Genomic DNA, 18,453 nt, shown 5'->3' with positions numbered 1-18,453 from the left:
CAAAAAATGATATTATGTTTCATTATCAAAAATTAGTGAAGGAAAATCTATTTAGGTTTTTATCATCTCTCTGTTATTATAAATTGTAATCAAAGGCCATTCTATCACGCTAATTCAACGAATTTACTCCTGATATTTTTACACAAGCGAATGGCAATATGCAAAAAAAAAAAAAAAAAAAACAAACAAAAAAAAAAAACGATTTCAGACAGCATTCGTCTTTTAATGGAGTAGACTTATCTTCCCTCTAAAAACAAACTACTTAGATCTGCTTGTTTACCATTATAATATTCAAGACGTGTCTGTACACTGCATGCGTGTGGCAGAGGGAAAGCTGACAAGGAAGTACGTCTGTCAGAGGTTTTGGTTCCGCACTGGGACCCAGGATACGACCGCCCACCAATACACCAGCCGGCCACAGGGTTGGGTTATCTATGGACTCGACTAAGGAATCAGTGGGTTGAAGAACCATTATGTCAGACGACAGAAATCTGAAAATAAACCTTCGCAGACACACTCGAAAGTGGTCTGGAAGTACTGCCCCACTTTCCATACACTCTGTTAAAGTTCTTGTCATTTCAGCACTGAGCTTCTCCCGATAGTTGTCTGATAAGCAATCCACTGCATTGTCACACTGTAAGTCCTCAAGGAGCTCGTACAGTGGAACAATGTGACAAAGTTCCACTGATTCCCGTGGCTCAGGTAGCAGGTGTTCGGGAAACGGATTCATAGGTGTTGACAGCCACTGTGTTGCATAGTCGAGTAAAGACATGTCACTTTGACCTCCAGTGCGCTTGATGAAACACAATAACACTTCTAACTCATTTAAAAGATCACTTGTCTTATTCAAAGACTGTTTTTGGTCTCTCTTTATACTGTTGATGATGTCTGCTGGCAGAGTTTCCTCTTGAGATATCAAGGACTTAACTTCTTCTAATATGGATGAGGAGCCATGGAAAAGTTCCTTTGCAAACCGAAAGAAATGGATCCCACATTTTGCTTTAAGGTACGGCTTTCCCATCACCAACTTGTTGGCAAGCTCTTCTTCAATTTCTCTGTAATCATATTGTATGTCTCTACCCATTCCGTATGATATATTGCACTGCTGGGAATGAGTAAATATCTCATCGGACCAATCATACTCAATAACGTGCTTTTTCACGCAATCTTCCAAGTTAATGTATTTCACCATTCCGACATTGGGTCCTTGTCGCATGTAACTGAGCACCATACTGTTCCCAACAAGTGCAGCGTGTATGCAGTCATCTAGGAAGGTGTTTTGAATCGCTACCAGTGCTCTAAGAGCACCATACAAAGGTGAATTTTCAGAATCTATCACACACTCACCAAGGTTTGATGACTGTTTGTCCAAGTTTGGTAATTGCTTAAAACAGGGGTCAACAGCCCTTGCAAGTGGATCATTTCGGAGAAATGAGCAGGTCGCCTGCATCGCTTTGTATGCTTTTCTTAAATTGGATTTCTCAAGTTCTGGCATATCATTGTCTTCCACGAATGTGCTTGTTCGCCTTTGGCTGGCTTCATCTCTTGCAATTCTCTGATCTAATTTCATAGTGATCATGCGGTGCCAGTTGAGAATAACTGGTATGTGTTTGATAAGTTTCAGGCGGTCTTCAGTTCTTAGAAATACTTCAAGGAATGGGTAAAGTTTCGAAAGTTTTCTGGTTTCAAACTCTGATCGAAGATTGGCCAATGTTGGTTTTGATGTAAGTCGAAAATACCCTGCTGTATCTTCATCGCATGTGTCAGTATCGTTTATTTCAAGCAACAGCTGTTGTTCAGTCGTGCTCAATGCCTGTCCATCCTGTCTTCCGGCATTGAAGCACTGTTTCTTGAATTCTTTAACATGGTCATGTCGCCGTGCAGTTAGATCGTCAATTTCATCAACCAACTGATCAATTGGTCTACATAGGTCACTGGGGGCAAGATGATGATGTAATTGTGAGACAAAGAGATGTAAAAATTCAAACACTCCATGTGTTTTTACTGCTAGCAAATTTCCGAGATTCTCGGCATGTGTTCTCATCCTTTCAAGAATATTCCCATCTACTTCCGCCACAGCACAACTGAATTTAGTCTTTATATCATCCCTTGCACACAGTTTTGAACCGAGTCCAGCGGCAAAACATGACTGCAGTAGCAGATGGATCACATTAAAGGAAACATTGGAAATTTGGGCGTCTTTGACCGACATTTTTGTGTTTCCTGTTGGCTTTGGCACGCTAGTTCTATAGTCACTAACCATTTGATCACCAAAAGGACGTGCACAATTTGGACAAATCCGTATCTCTTCTGTCCTAGTTGCTTTGATCCACAACACCACATTTCCACACTGGCAATAATGACGGTCGAATGCTGATACATCGGATTGCTGTGATGGTGATTTACTATGGCTGAATGTAAGTGTATCCAGTGCCTGCAAGCTTTCCGGAGCTAAGAGGCTTTTCACAAAGAGGGACTCCACATTGCTAGAGTGATCTATATGAGAGACAATAACTGCTTGAATGTGTAGAGCAAGAGCTGAAAAGAGGGTGCCCTGAAACGTTTGTTGAGATGATGGAGAGAACGTATTGCAGCCCTCATCTTCTGTCAGAAAAAATTCAAAGTCCTTCTTGCCCAATAATCGAGTAACTGTTTCTCGGTACGGTGCTGACAAGGATTTGCATTTCTCTAGTATCCATGTCGCTACTTTATTTTTGTGCTCATTGAGAGGTCTGTTGAATCTGCTAAGATAGAAATTTGCAAAAACTACAGCAAGCAATGAAAATCTATATGACGATGAATGGTCGCATTGTCCCACAATTTCCAACATTTGATCTTGATTTCCACGGGTCAGTGCTGACAGGGCATCGTTGGTTTCTTGGTAATGGGTGGCATAACCAAGCGGGTTGTATCCCAGATGGCTTGAGAAAGACGCTTCCCAGGATAAACCAAAATCCTGTGCAGTTGGTGGAAGATAAGATTGATATTCTTGACAGAAGTTAATGACATGAGGTAGACCCTCTATCTGCATCATTGATTTGAGGAGGTAACAAAACAGGTGCTTCTGTCCACCATCCATTTGGTTAAGCTGAGGTCGAAACATGTAAGAGGTAAGAGCCAGTATCCTCATGCATATTTCTTCGTTGCTGTAAAACTCACGTTGACACATAGCATCTGCCAAAGTTTCAAGAAAATTCCTCATAAAAGAGATGGCGCAAACAAAGGGGAAACCACGTGTGTGTGTCTTGGCAATAACTTCAGTTGCCTGCTTTGCTTTTCTCAGCAGCAAATCGTCATTACTCACCAATGCAGCAACGTCTTCAGCACTGATATCCAACATGAAGTAATCCCGCAGAATGTCAGTTGCCAATATCCCCAATGAGTTGTCAAGGCAAGTTGATAGATATGCATGCATAGCACCAAGTGCACTATGCATGGTAACTTCAGGTTCTTCCATTAGATAATCCAATGATGGGCTCTCCCTCTGCTCCCTTTCATCAAAGAACTGTAGGAATAAAATGGGTCCAAATAACGTCAGTCTCCTGTCGGGTAGAGTTTGGTTCTTCACGGCATCCATAAAGTAAGCAAACAAGGGGTTCTCAATATTTGCTTCCATGCATCGCCAAATGTATGCACAAGTAAATTCCTGCAGGTAGGTATCATGCAAATACCTGTCTTGCTTGACATCTCTTACAAATTCAAGAATTTGAGATGCTAGATATTCAGATTCAATTGGTTCTTCACCAGCATCTTTTATGTGCATGGCAGTGTTTGCTAGGTCATACAAAACTCTTTCAAACTGGGGTTCATTTCTCACTATTATGTGGACAAAGTCTTGAAACACTCTCAAAAGATGCAAACTTGATGGACACACACTTATTTCAGTTGCAGTTGCAAGGATTACCCCAACTTTCCTTTGCCACTCCATCACTCCTCCACAACTTTTCACTACAGCAGATGAAGGTATGAATTGCCAACTCACGAGATCCAAAAATTGTTCTTCTTGCTGCAGTTGATCGTGTGTTGGAAGGTTACCATTGTTTGCTGAGTATCTGTCTGTGGAGTCATCATCACTTTGCAGTAGCCTGTCGACATTATCATCAGAAGTTTGAAATACATTACATTGTCTCTCCCACTCCATCATTCCTTCATTGCGCTTCACTTCAGCAGAAGACAGAGTGAATTGAAAACCTGTATTATCTACAAACTGACGTTTCTGTTGCAGTTGGTCAGTGGGCGCTGGAAGGTTATCTTCTATATCCCGTTCATTATAAACAGGTACAAATAGTGTGTCACTGTTTGCTGGAGGGCTATCTTCATCTGCTATATCTCGTTCATTGTAAACGGGTCCCGGCGGTATCGTCTGCGTAAACCCTGCCTCAGTGTGCACAAATGTGTTGACATCAGCAGTAACAGGTTCTTCATAAACACGTTGACTTTGTATCTTGCCTTCAATTAAATTAAATGCGTCTGTGTCTGTTACTGCTTGCTTCAGGGTCAACATAAGTCGTAACTGTGCATCCAGCAAGTCACTATTCTCCCAGACAGCCAATATCAGTGAAGTGATGAATTGTATCGGGTTGTCTTTGCTCTCTCCTTTACAATACCTGTCTGCCAAGCACCAACGCATTATGGTCAAAATTTCATCTGGCTTCAAATCAGCTGGTGCTCCCTCTGCTGCAAACAGACACACGTCATCCAAAAAGGCTCCAACGTCAGGAATGGCATTTTCAATTGATCCGGCACACATCTCTAGTTCTTTTTTAAACATGGTTTGGTATCTTGGTATTAGAACTGTTATTTCTCTATTGGCAAACACCTCTGACATGAATTGATCTCTGTGCCTCCAGAGAGCTCGAAGATAGCAAACACTGAATGGGGATTTGGTTTCCTGGGTTGGTCCGTGAAGAAAATAACATTCCAGGCTGGTTGGAGGTGAAATCTTGGTAAGAGGAGGAAGGACTTTTGAGGACATGAATGCACGTTTCCAGCATTCTTTGCCTTTAGAATCTGCTCTGAAGTACCCTCCCCAAGCACTGCAGTTTTCCAGGAGAAACACAATGATAGACAGTGGAACTTTTACTCTTCGAGTGAGATACTTTTCCATCGCATGCAGTAATGTAGAATGGTTGTAAATATCCCTCCAGCTACAAGCAACGTTGACCTGCCATGTGCGCGAATCAAATGGGTTTGGATACTCGTATGGAAAGTTGCCATGTTCATCTGTCCTCAGCCATTCTTCAGAGCAATCTTGCTTCAAATACTGCAGAATTTTCAATGCAAACATATCTAGGAGCTTATCAGATGCAACAAGGTCTTCTATCAAACTACTGATGCCTGATGCACCTCGTCGCAGTCCGGTATAATTGATACACTCAAAACAGCCTAATATTTCTTTCTTAAGGGATTCTTTCAGCGAGAAGCCATCTGAGTGAAATACACCCGAAAGAGTTTTGCCAATGACTTGCCCTACTGGCAGTTTTGTCCGTTCCACTGGATCAAGTGTAACTATTTTCCACCCTGGACCATAGCTCAAATGCCATTGGCTTTCATCTTCTGAGTGTCTCCTTTGTAAGTGATATACAATAAAAATGTGTTTGACAACACCCACTCTCCCAGAGCGCAAGAACTCACGTCTTTCATTTTCCAGTGTAGCACGGAGAACAGCAAGGTGTCTCAAGTCATCAACAGGTTTACACTGAAATACCAATAATTCTTCATCCTGGTGAGAGAAGAAACTGTGGATGGATTCAATAAGCTCTCTTTCTGATTTGAATGCCCCCAATTTTTCACAACGTGAGCTTAAAAGACCTTGCAGTTCGTCTTTGATATTAACATAGACACTGCTGTGAGTAAGAATAATGAATCTTGCTCCATGAGTTTGGTCCTCCATAAGAGGCACTGTCTGGCCTTTTCTCTCCGTTAAAACTTCTGCAAGTAAATTGGGAAGCCCTTTATGTATTGGAAGTTCGAAATATTTTCGTTGAATTTCTCTCACTGGTTCCACTTTTGCCAGGTCGGATTTACAAGATCGCAAAATGCCATCTGGTGTTGCAGCATGCAGTATTTCTTCTTTGATAATATCCTCAGTGACCGTCTTTCCTTCAAATTTCAGTTTTAGTGCAAGTGAAGCTAAGGTATCTTTGCCAAAGCCGGGAAAGACGTGATGTGCCTCAAACTTCAAGTCTTCTACAGTAGTAAGATCCCTTACCCATGTCTCAAGATGTGACAGCATCTGACCTTCGTCATTCTGTAACAGGTCAGAGAACCGAATCAACTGTTTTTCAAAACGGTTCAGGAAAGGCGGGTCTTGGTGGGGAAGGTCCTTTTGATCAATAAGGACGATGCACCGAAACTGGTCATGGACATAACACGTCGGGTTACTGAATGGTCCTAACGCCACCCTGCAATTTTTTTTTCTGTCCATAACAGTGTAGTTCTGATTCAGCATGCCATACAGCCTTCCATAGATAGACTCTAAATTCTTCAAAATAAGAGCATCACCCCTTTCCATGCAAAGAATAATACGACTCAAAATTCTGTAGTTGTAATCCTCTGATCTGTCGTCTTCAAAATTACTTCCAAGGATGATCTCATATTCCCGGTTTGTTGTGTGTAGGATGTTCTCCACAATATCAAGCACATAATCTCCAGTTGTTACCAAAAGGAGGTGTCTTGCATCAGTGTTTGTCAAGTTTTCCCGAATAAGATCTTCTATTGGAACCTGGTCCACATTTTCAGCTTCTTCTAATAGAATTTGATATTCTTCTAAATGAGCTTTGAACATGTTCATTATATTGTCCATTTCTGACGAAAGGCCCCCAAAATTCCTCTGCAATCCCTTCCATATTGATTGCAGAATGGTACTCTGTGATGCTGATTCATCTTGTGTTAGATACTTCACCAGATAATAATAGTCCCGTAGCCCATGGAAATCTCTTATCATCTGTTTGGCTTGATATTCATAATATGCTTTTGCCAGGGCAGAAAATATTAGCCTTTGGTAGACTGGTAATTGCTTTGAATCATCTTTGGCTTGGGTAATTGCAATGGCTGTTTCAAGCAGTTCTTCTTCCTCTAAATCTGGTCTGGACAAGTGGATTGCCATGTTCATCTTAGCACCATCTAGCGCCCAGTTGGAAATGCCCACAACTGCAACTTTCAAGCCGGTTTCTTCAGCAGATTCCAGCAGATGGTGAAGTACCTTCAACGGGTTGTAAATTGATACTTCAGCAAGGCCAACTTCATCAAGAAGAACCGTAGCTAAGACATTGCTTTCCTTATTCAACTCTTGGTATTTTCTAGCCTTTTCAAATATTTTCTCTATGCATTCCGAAGTTGATGATTCTGAGCCTTGGTATGAGACCACATGTATCTGTGGATACTCTCTGAAAAACGGATGTCTCGCTTCCTGCCCACGAAGGTTTGTTTTCAGGAGTTGCATGGAAAGTGACTTGCTGCAACCGGGTTTGCCAACAACAAATACTGGGATTTTGTTGAGTATGCATACCAGCATCACAAAAACGTTTTCAAGCAAAGCTGAATTTTTAGCTGTTCCTGGTGGAACATCCATCATGTCTACTATGCCTTTCTGTTCTTCTTGGATTATCCTAAGAAGGTGTTCACCAGAGGTATTTTGTTTGACTCCATGTTTAACAAATACAAAAGAAAGCTTGTTGAGGTATTGTCGCCTGTTTGATCGTTTCCCTAGCCTAACATAGTAGCAATGGGCCAATGACAGGATTATGGATCGTTGCTCTAAGGTGGAATAATCTAATCTTTTGAAATCATCCTTGTAAATAAGTTTCTGTTTTCGACTCAAGAAGTCAATATACCACGTGACAAGCTGTTTGCACCTGTTGACATCCCGCAAACTCACACACCACGAGTTGTGTTCTAATTGACGGATAAATCTCTGGGATACAGAAAGAAGCTCAGCAAAAATGTTTTTGTGTCCTTGTTGTAACGGTGAGTCAAATACCATCTGCTCTATGTAATATCTCTCATCTTCGTCACTGAGTGACCCATAATCCCAGACATAGTCTACCATGGTCTCAGGCAGTGGGTATACCTGGTACACTAATTTTGAGAGTTCATCAGTTTCCACTTTCCCTGATAGCCATGCAGATATGACATTCTTCTCACCTCGGAGTTTGTAAGGGTTACATGCTGTAATGAATGATATGATATGATACCATTATATAACCTCCTAACAAGAGAAAGGGGAAGGGAAAGATACAGAGATGTCAGATGAAATGGGTAGAATGAGTACTACAACACATTAATTAAAGGGGTCCGCGGTGGAAAAAACGATAGGTAGTTTTGCACCAAGGTGATGGCCCATAACAGGAGGGATTATACTTTAAATATAAACTCATTGCTGTATGGTTTATATTTGTGCTGACTTATATTTTACTCTTGTTCATTTCTTGGAACTATTTCCTTGAATGAAATTTTGTCTGTATACACGCCTGTTGAAAAGGAGGCTTTTCATAACTAATGCAGGTTCAAAGGTAAGTTGTTCAGAAAAACACCGTCGCCGTTCAGCGCCGCTACCTTCAAGAAAACGTATCCTCCACATGGATTACCGGCATTTTTTGTTATCTGACAAATTAGGGCAGATGTCAATTTACGTTTTAGCTATTAATTCTGAATTTACTAATATTTTGGGCTAAATTCGATGTCAGATTCATAGACGTGACGCAAAGCCACCAGAGTGACTGTTTAAATTTCAAAATATTCTATTTCGTTTTCTTAATGATGTTTTTTATTATCATTTGTTGCGCCACTTGTTGCACACACTGAAGATCTTAGGCAATTATGATACCATCCAAAGCATGATAATCTAAGCTAGCCTTCACATTAAACAGACAAAATTATTCAGACCTTTCAACACTACCAGTCTCTTCGAGAATCTCCCTATTTAGTGACATATCTCCTGATTCCCCGATTCAGCATAAACGCCCCCTGATTTATCAGACTAGACTGTGTGGCGATAAATGTGTCGCTATATCTTGTAAACACTCAGCGAAATGCACCTTGTGACTATATTCAATGTGCCGTCACTTAATCACTTAATTGCTATATCGGTTTCATGAATTGACGATAGTAATTGCAGTAAAAAAGGAGGAGGAAATGTAAAAACAAATGACAAAACAACGTTTTTGTGTGACTTTCTCCCTAAACACTTTCTATGTTGCTGTCAAAAAAAAAAAAAAAAAAAAAAAAAAAAAAAGGAACCGAGATAGCGATCATTTAAACCGCCGCTGCTGCTTTTACAGGTAGACATACTCGTTTATCATTTAGATGCTGAGGAATGTCATAGTAGCTACATTACACTGTATATCAAACCTCGGTCCAAGTTATGAAAGGTTTAAGCACAAAACGATAAGTTGAGGGTATTTTATCATTCAAGACAAAATTCAGTATCTATGATGTGTGACAATAGGGACTTTACAAAGTTTCACGTGTACTTAAATATATTCCAGTAACATATGGATTTAGGCTAGCCACGTGATCGTATCTCCACCTGAGGTATCCCCGATGAAAGCACCAGGATGAACACTGAAAAGCGGAGTACAAAAATTAACTTTTTAAAATAGCGATTACAACATGCTGTACAATGACCGAGTCGTAAAAGTGTTAATAAGCTTCTTTGTCTTAAAAACAATTAATTTCAAAATTAATAGAAGCAGTTTTTTTTTTTCGGGAGGTATGGGAGGGGAAAACATAGTTAACTTCAGGTGATGCGTTAAAGTTGAGGATTGTTTCACTAACAAATATGTAAAACATATGTCATAAAAACACTATGATAACATTTTTTGTTACAATATGCAACATTTGTGCATTTAGTTAGCAGGGCGAAGTTGACGCCAAAGGTAAATAGTAACTCATATCGCAATCGTTCTTGTCCATTTATTTAAATCGTATCAAAACGTTTGATACACAATGTTCATTAATGTCATAATTTTGGCGATTTATTGAAACTATATTTGTACAGTTGAAAATCAACTGCCTTTTTAAGTGAGGCAAGACACCCTCTTCACACTGATTATAACCTTGATAAAGACATTATGTAACAAGGCAAAGGAGTTGGGTAAGGTTCTATCAACTCGAGTGTGAAAACAACACATTCTTTGTCACTTTTACAAGACAATGGAGGCGAGCAAGTGGAGTAAATACAATACACAATCAAAAGGAAATTAGTTTAGAAAGCTTACTTCGGGTCAGCCCTTTTCTTGTTCGAAAGAGAGAGATAGATATCGCGACGCGACCTTCGTGTGTTCGTGTAAACGTGTGGAAGACAGGCAACGGTTTTGAAACCATGTTGATATTGTTTGCAATCAATATTGAAGTATACCCCCTTCGCCTACATGTAAACGTGTTATTTGGCCTCATGTTCACTTAATTACTTTCAGGTGGATCTGACAAGGCGTTGAGATCGATAAAAGTAGAGGTTAATCTAAAGAATTAGGTGCAATTTTTGTGAAATGACTGAAGTGATGTGCACAAACGTAGCATGTTTAAATTCTTGAATTTTTAATTTGTAAATTCTTTTATACACGGCCTCATATTAATATTACTCTCGGTCTATACTCTTCGATGTTATTGCCTTACACGGGACTCTGTCGTTCAGCACGCATTACAGTGAAAGTAGCCAAAGAGTGACGATGATCAATTCAAGCACAATCTAGGCAAGTGTTGTTTACAAAATAGATCATGATAAATAAACTTGCGCTTTAATAAATAATCAGCACACGGTTCGGTTATCGTCACTTAAAAAAGTTCTATCAAAGACGTTCAATGAAATCACAAATCATTTGACCATTAAAAATGGACAGATTCTGCTAAGGAGACTTCAGGTAGAGGGTTCAGTGAAGGTGTTTCCTCGGATGATAGCAACATCACGCCCCAGGTCTAAGCGAGTTAAATGGAAAACTTTTTTCCAAGCATCCTACATGTATTCCTAACTACTGAGTTAGGACAAAGGTCTGGTTACATATACTGTGCAATTACAATTAATAGATCAGTTGCATATTTGCTTGTTTGTCCTCAGGTGTCGCATGTATGCATTCTTAACAAGTGTACACTGTTTGTACCGTACTCGGATTAAGAATGTGTACATTTACCCCGTGGACCATTTGAAGATTACACTGCGATTAATGCGGTGGAAAATACAATAGAGAGAGTGTATAATGATAGGGTCGCTAAACGATTGTTGACGGCATATAGTAACTAGCCTAATCCCTTGGTCGCCTGGGTAGCCACGCCCCCTTAGAGTACTTATGTAAACAAACGGTCTCCCGTAGCGAACTATCCTTTTGTTCAACAGCTTCGTGCGTGCAGCTGATTATGTATGTAGTGACACTATAGCTAACTGCATATAAATATGTGCTAGCTGTTATTTGATTCATTCTGCTGTGTCAGATGTTGTGGATCAGCCCACTGGTTCGTTGACTTCTGTTTTTCTGAAGATTGGTGGTGCAGATTTTGAGTGCTTAATTATGTACCCTCCTTCTAACAAGAGAAAGGGGAAGGGAGATAAAAAGAGAGAGTGTCAAATGAAACGGGTAATGAGTAATACATTACATTAAATAAAGGGACTCGCGGTGGAAGAAACGATAGACTGTTTTGCATCAAGTTATGCCATTATAATCCGACATGGCCCATAACATGATCCATAACATGACTCATTGTTGTATGCCTTATATTTGTGCCGACTAATATTTTACTCTCGTTCATTTCGTGAAACTATTTCCTTAAAATAAAGTTTTGCCTGTATAAATTAACTTTGTGACATGAAGTAATTAATAAAACGCCCCTGTTGAAAAGGGGGCTTTTCGTAACTAATAAAGGTTCACTATTCAGAAAAATATCGTCGCCGTTCGTCGCCGCTACCTTCAGGAAAGCGTACCCTCCGCGTGGATCACCGGCATTTTTGATTATCTGACAAATTAGGGCAATTTACGTTTTAGCTAATAATTCTGAATTTACTAATATTTTGGACTAAATTCGATGTCAGATTCATAGCAATGACGGAGAGCCGACAGAGTAACTGTTTAATTTTCTAAACTAATCAAACTAGAACGCGTGGCGATAAAATGTGTCGCTAGATCTTGTAAACACTCAGCGAAATGCACCTAGTGACTATATTCAATGTGCCGTCACTTAATTGCTTTCTCGATTTCATTAATTGACGATAGTAATTGCAGATAACAAGGAAGAGGAAATGCTGAAGACAAAACAACGTCGGGTCTTTGTGTGACTTTCTCCCTAAACACTTTTTATGTTGCTGTCAAAGAAAAAGGAGTCTAGATAGCGATTATTTAAACCACTGCTGCTGCTTTTGCAGGTAGACTTCCTCGTTTATCATTTAAATGCTCCCCTCCCCCAGCAGACCCAACTTGATGCATGTACGTCTTGGTAGCTATAGTACAGATCTTGGTTCAAGTAATGAAAGGTTTAAGCACAAAACGATAATTTGAGGCTATTTTTTCATTCAAGACAAAATAAAGTATCTATGGTGTGTGACAATAGGGACTTTACAAAGCTTAATTTGTCCTTAAATGTATATTCCAGTAGCATAGGCGAGCGACGTACACGGTAATTGTAACCTCAACTTGAGGTATCCTCGATGAAAGCGGAGTACAAAAATTAACTTTTTTAAATATCGATTACAACATGCTGTACAATGATATTGAGACTAAAGGGTTTAATGGACTTCTTTGCCTTAAAAGCAATTCATTTCAAAATTAAAAGAAACAGTTTTTTTCGGGGAGCGCGGGTAGACAGTTTACGTCAGGTGATTCGTTAAAGTCGAGGAGTGTTTCACTATCAAATGTGTAAATCATATATGTCATAAAACACTATAAGAAAGTTTTTTGTTACGATCTGCAACATTTGTTCATTTATATAGCAGGGCGAAGTTAAAGCCAGAGGTAAATAGAACCTAATACCGTAATCCTCCTCGTCCATTTATTTAAATCGTATCAAAACGTTTGATACACAATGTTCATTAAATTAATAATTTTAGCGATTTATTAAAACCATATTGGTACATAAAAGTTTAAGATTAGCATAAGTTAAGCAACAACCAGTATGAAGAACAACACCCTTTTTAAATGAGGCAAGACACCCTCTTCACACTGATTATAACCTTGAGAAAGACATTATGCAACTTAAGGTAAAGGAGTTCTTTCATCTCGTGTGTGAATACAACACATTCTTTGTCACTTTTACAAGACAATGGAGGCGAGCAAGTAGAGTAATTACAATACACAATAAAAAGGACATTAGTATAGAAAGCTTACTTCGGGTCAGCCCTTTGCTTGTTCGAATGAAAGAGATACCTGTAGATATCGCGCCGCGACTCCCTTTATTAAACCTTCGTGTGTTTGTGTGAAAGACAGGCAACGGTCTTTAGTCGCTGTTGATATTGTTCGCGATTAATATTGAAGTATAACTCCTTCGCCTGCATGTAAACGTGTTACTTTTCCTCATGTTCTCTATATTTCTTTTAGGTGGTTGAGACAATGGGATGAGATCGATAAAAGTAAAGGTTAATCTAAACAATTAGATGCGATTTTTGTGAAATGACTTATTAAGTGATGTGCATGTACCTAGCATGTTTAAATTCTTGAATTTCTAATTTGTTAAATCTTTCATACACGGCCTCATATATGTATTACTCTCAGGCCTTCGATATTATTGTGTTACACGGGACTCCTGGAAACCTGAAGCACAGGTCTACGGAGTCTTGTTATCCTTCATGCAGTTTTATGGCTGGGATGAACACTGCGAAGTAGAAACAGGCTTTACTTAGCTTTACTTGATGCACGACAGTTTAAACAAAACCAGTCTGCAAGGCTTGCTTTCATTTGGCGTTACCCTTACACTGGTTTAAAAAGAACAAATATAAATATGTTCGATGGATTAGATGCCGGCTTTGTTATATTTTAACATTTGCATTTGCACAGTTACACAGATAATATTTTTAAGTTGTCTGTCGTTCAGCACGCATTATAGGCGAGTAGCTAAATAGTGACGGTGATCAATCCAAGCTCAATCTTGGCAAGTATCGTTTACAAAATAGATCATGTTGAATAAACTTAATTACGCTTTAATAAATAATCAACACATGGTTCGGTTATTGTCACTTGAAAGCTTTCGATCAAAGACGTTCAATGAAATCACAAATCATTTGACGATTAAAAAATGGACATGTTCAAGGGGCAGTTTTTGTTTCAGATAAAGGGACTTCAGGTTCAGGTAGAGGGTGCAGTTACGTGTTTCATCGGATGATAGCATCACGCCCTAGGTCTAAGCGAGTTGAATAGAAGCTTTTTATCCAAACATCCTATTCCTAACTACTGAGTTAGGACAAAGGTCTAGTAACATGCACTGTGCAATTACTATTAATGGATCAGACGCATACTTGATTGTTTTTCCTCTGGTGTCGCACGTATGCATCCTTTCTTGAGTGATCTAAAACAAGTCGCTAGTGTACCATGTTTCTCACTGTAGCAAAATACGTTCGACATGGTGTTTGTGAACGGCAGCCGGAGACACAGTAATTGTATAGGCATGCTTTAAGCTTGTTCGAGAGACAATAACAGTTGGGTTTAACAATAGATAGCGACCATAGTAAGACCCCCTCCTATTTAACTGATGATTTACACTTTTAATTGACCGTACTTTCGTATATTGTATGATCATACAGCCAGACTTCCCCCTGTTGCACGTTGTAGTTGGATTGTCATTGCGCCTATGTCAATGCACCTCATTTAATTTCAATATTATAATATAAGCATAATATAAGTAATATGTTATTTCCTTATTCCTCTTTCATTATCATTCATGTTTTATAAATACTTGAACGCTTGAATGCAGATATTTCAAATTAAAACGTAAGTACATAAATAAATTATACATTTATAAATTAATGCAATAGGAATTTTTTGAGACAGATTGATGCTGACGCTCATGCATTTCAACCAAACAAACAATAATTAGTTCAATTTTTGACTGCGGAAATTTCATATAGGATGAAATAACTGATAACAAATTTAACTAGCAGTTTGTTAGCAACACTAAAAACCAGCTGCGCGTGCCAAACTAGTGAACAAAAGGACAGTTCACTTCACGTGGCACGCCTTAGCATGGGTTTAGCCTCTTCAAGCTATAATCCTATCGCCGCAACAAACAATAGGGACCTTCTGGCTGATGTATCCTGCTGTTAATTACACCTAGTTACAGCGGATTGTCACGCTCGCGCTGGGCCACAGAAACCGGCGTCATGGGGTTCACACGTATTAAGTATTGTGTTATTCCACCTAAGCTATTGTGTTTGTGCGTTCGAATTTTGAAGGGATTTATACGGCCCTCCATTGTTTGTCCGCCCCCTTCTATTCACAAGATAGGGATTAAAACATTTCGAACGTGGTTACACCGGTGTACAACGGAAACAAAATTATTCCGACCACTGTAAATGTAACAAAATATGTTCGACATGGCGTTTCTGCACGGCAGCCGGAGACTCATCAATTGTATGGGCATGGTTTGAGCTTGATCGAGAAATGATAACAGTCGCATTTAACAATAGATAGCGAGCTATGTTAAGACCCCCCTCCTTTCTTAACTGATGATTTACACTGTAAATTGACCGTACTCTCATGTATTGTGTGATCACAATCTCATAGGTCCCCCTGTTGCACGTTGGAGTTGGATTGTCCTTGCGCCTCTGTCAATGCACCTCATTTAATTTAAATATTATAATTAAAGTACAGTATAAGTCATATATTTGCCATATATTATTCATTTTTTGAAAATTCTATTCACTGTTTCTTCCTTATTCCTCATTCATTATCATTCATGCTTTATAAATACTTGAATCAGTAAGCTTATAAATAAATTATACAGTTATAAATTAATGCAATAATAATTTTTGAGGTTGATGCTGACGCTCATGCAAGTTGATCAAACAAACAATGCTTAGTTCATTTTTTGACTACGGAAAATTCATATTGAATGAAATAACTGTTAACATATTTAACTAGCAGTTAGTTAGCAACACTCAAAAGATAATCAGCTGCGCGTGCCAAACTAGTAAACAAAAGGACAGTTCGCTACGGGGGACGGTTTAGTGGCACGCATCTATAATCCTATTGCCGCAATAAACAATGGGTACCTTCTGGCTGATGTATCCTGCTGTTAATTACACTTAGTTACAGCGGACCATCGCGCTCGCGCTGGATCACAAATATCGGCGTCATGGGGTTCACTCGCCTAAGGTATTGTGTCATTACGCCTAAACTATTGTGTTTTTGCGTTCGAATTTTGAAGGGATTTAGACGGCTCTCCATTGTTTATCCGCCCCCTTCTATTCACAGGATAGGGATTAAAACATTTCAAACGTTTTCAAAACGTTATACAACGGAAACATAATTATTTTTACTACTGTATTTGGAGATACTTCCCTTCCCACACACTGCCGTCTACAAAGAATTTGTGTTAAAAGACCGAGATGGCCACATGTGTTGATTTCATCTAAGAAAAGACAGAATGGCTGGTCCATTTGCCGTTTTGCTTTCTGATTGAATCTTTCTATCATGTTTTCAATTTCAGTTGCAGTAACATCTGCATGGATGCCGAAAATCTCCAGAGTTACTCCACATGTTTTGGCTAGATAAGTCACTAACCGAGTTTTTCCACATCCGGTGTCTCCCATGATGACAACAGGAACGGTTGCTTTCACGCGCAAATAGATTAGAACCATCTTCAGTAAATTGTCTGGTGTAAGAGCATACGTTCTTAATTCTCGCGTCTCTTTTGTAAAAATGAGCTGCTTCTTTTTTGTGACAATTTTTTTCAAGGAGATGCTGAAGCTGCGTGCCATCCAATGCTTGGAGATCAGATAGCTTTTGACCCATCGTACTGCCGAACAGATCTTTAATTTGACCAGGGACCTTAGTCAAGTCTCTACATAAAAGTAAGACTGTGTGGGAGTTTTGTCCATGAAAAAACAAGAATAAATGGTATTCACTGGACCACTGCACAGATTGCTGAAATCTACCGGTAGCAATTGCAACACTTGAACTTCCACTTGTTATGTCTAGCTTGGTTAAAGCCTCAGTCACAACCGGATACACCAATCTCAGGATCGTACGTCCCCTGCGATTTTTGGGTGTTGCAGAGGTCGTGGAGGTCCTAGAGGTAGAGGAAAGTCTGCCTTGCGAGTGGCAATGGACATCGTGAGATGTCCTTTCAAGCAGGGCCGCTAATTGCAAGGAGCGATGGCCGTGGAAATTGTACTCATTTCTTGAGTTTGTCTTGCTTCTTGTGTACGTCGCTCCCACTCACCACTTACGAAGGGAATGCAACGCACGACGAACGTAGTGCCTGTTGCGTCAGTTTTGCTTCACACTTGCCTCATACGTTTGTGTTGACGTACTAACGGCGTACGTCAGTTTTGCTTCTTGTTCACCTCTTCTTTCTTCTTCCTCCTCCCTTTTTTCCACTATTTAAGCGTCCTTCTCTTGCCCTTTTGAGGCATATTATAAACTAAATCGGGCAGAAGTTTGAAAATTTGGAAAATTGTTGTACACGTTACACACTCGACGTTCATTGTAAAGACACGAGCCTTTTATACACCAGGAGTGGGGGTGACGCAAGTGCGACACATTCCCGGTGTGCTCTCGACTTTGTTCGTTAGATGTGAGAGCGTGCGCTGTACTCAACACGCAAAGGGCACTTGCCCCTTCATTGCTTGCGACGCGCGTCTTGCACAACGCGCGTCTCTCTTGCTAACTCCGTGCGAGGGGAGCAAGTTACCCTTGCGGCCTCGCTGTTCGCAGGCTTTTCGTAGAATCTTTTGGACATTTTCAACATCTTCCGCACGTGCTTATTTTGCTATTTTCATTTCACTTGATACGTCAAACTTTTGCAAAATCGCATAAATGACGGAAAGAGGAATATGTTTATCCTCTTTGAAAGAATGAAAGAGACGTTCATATTCTGGGACACACCTCTCTTGAACAATTTTCAACAACTTGTTCATGGTAATGCATTGGTCTTCTGCTGTAAAAATATCACTGCAAGCAACTTTATATGCAAACAATGCACTGAGTGTCAGCTGATCATCTGTTACCTCCCAATTAGCGATATTTCTCCTGCAAATCTGCAAAAATATCTGAGATGCTGATAAAGCGGTAAGGTGTTCAACTTTGCTTAACAACAGGACAAGGTTAGGAAAGTCGATGTCTTCTTTGGTGATATTAAAAAAGGCATTTGTATTTTTGCCTATCCTTGAGGTAATCTTGATGGAATTGGAGATCCTTTACCGGAACCTCCTTGGACATTTCTAAGACAAACAGTTGAAAAAATTGTCCAAATTTTCAAATTGTGTACGCGCTAGTTTGAGTAAACCTACAGTTCATAACTTTCTTCCAGAGAGAT

At 39.7% G+C, this 18,453-nt stretch overlaps 1 protein-coding gene across 1 annotated transcript in view; it reads right to left on the bottom strand.

The window, feature by feature from the left end:
- LOC106158688 (uncharacterized) overlaps window positions 1–18,453 on the bottom strand; it is a 65,230-nt gene that overhangs the window by 8,617 nt on the left and 38,160 nt on the right. The window contains exon 3 of the mRNA XM_087017422.1: window positions 281–8,169. Within this exon, the coding sequence (XP_086873548.1) occupies window positions 281–8,050 (7,770 nt within the window). The 5' untranslated portion in view covers window positions 8,051–8,169. The remainder of the gene's footprint in view (window positions 1–280; window positions 8,170–18,453) is intronic.

The sequence above is a fragment of the Lingula anatina genome, chromosome 7 (genome assembly GCF_051362555.1).
Source record: "Lingula anatina isolate TDL-2025a chromosome 7, LinAna3.0, whole genome shotgun sequence".
Taxonomy (NCBI): Eukaryota; Metazoa; Brachiopoda; class Lingulata; order Lingulida; family Lingulidae; genus Lingula; species Lingula anatina.
Note: the sequence above shows the minus strand (reverse complement) of the source record. Positions and strands in the feature narration are given on the sequence as shown.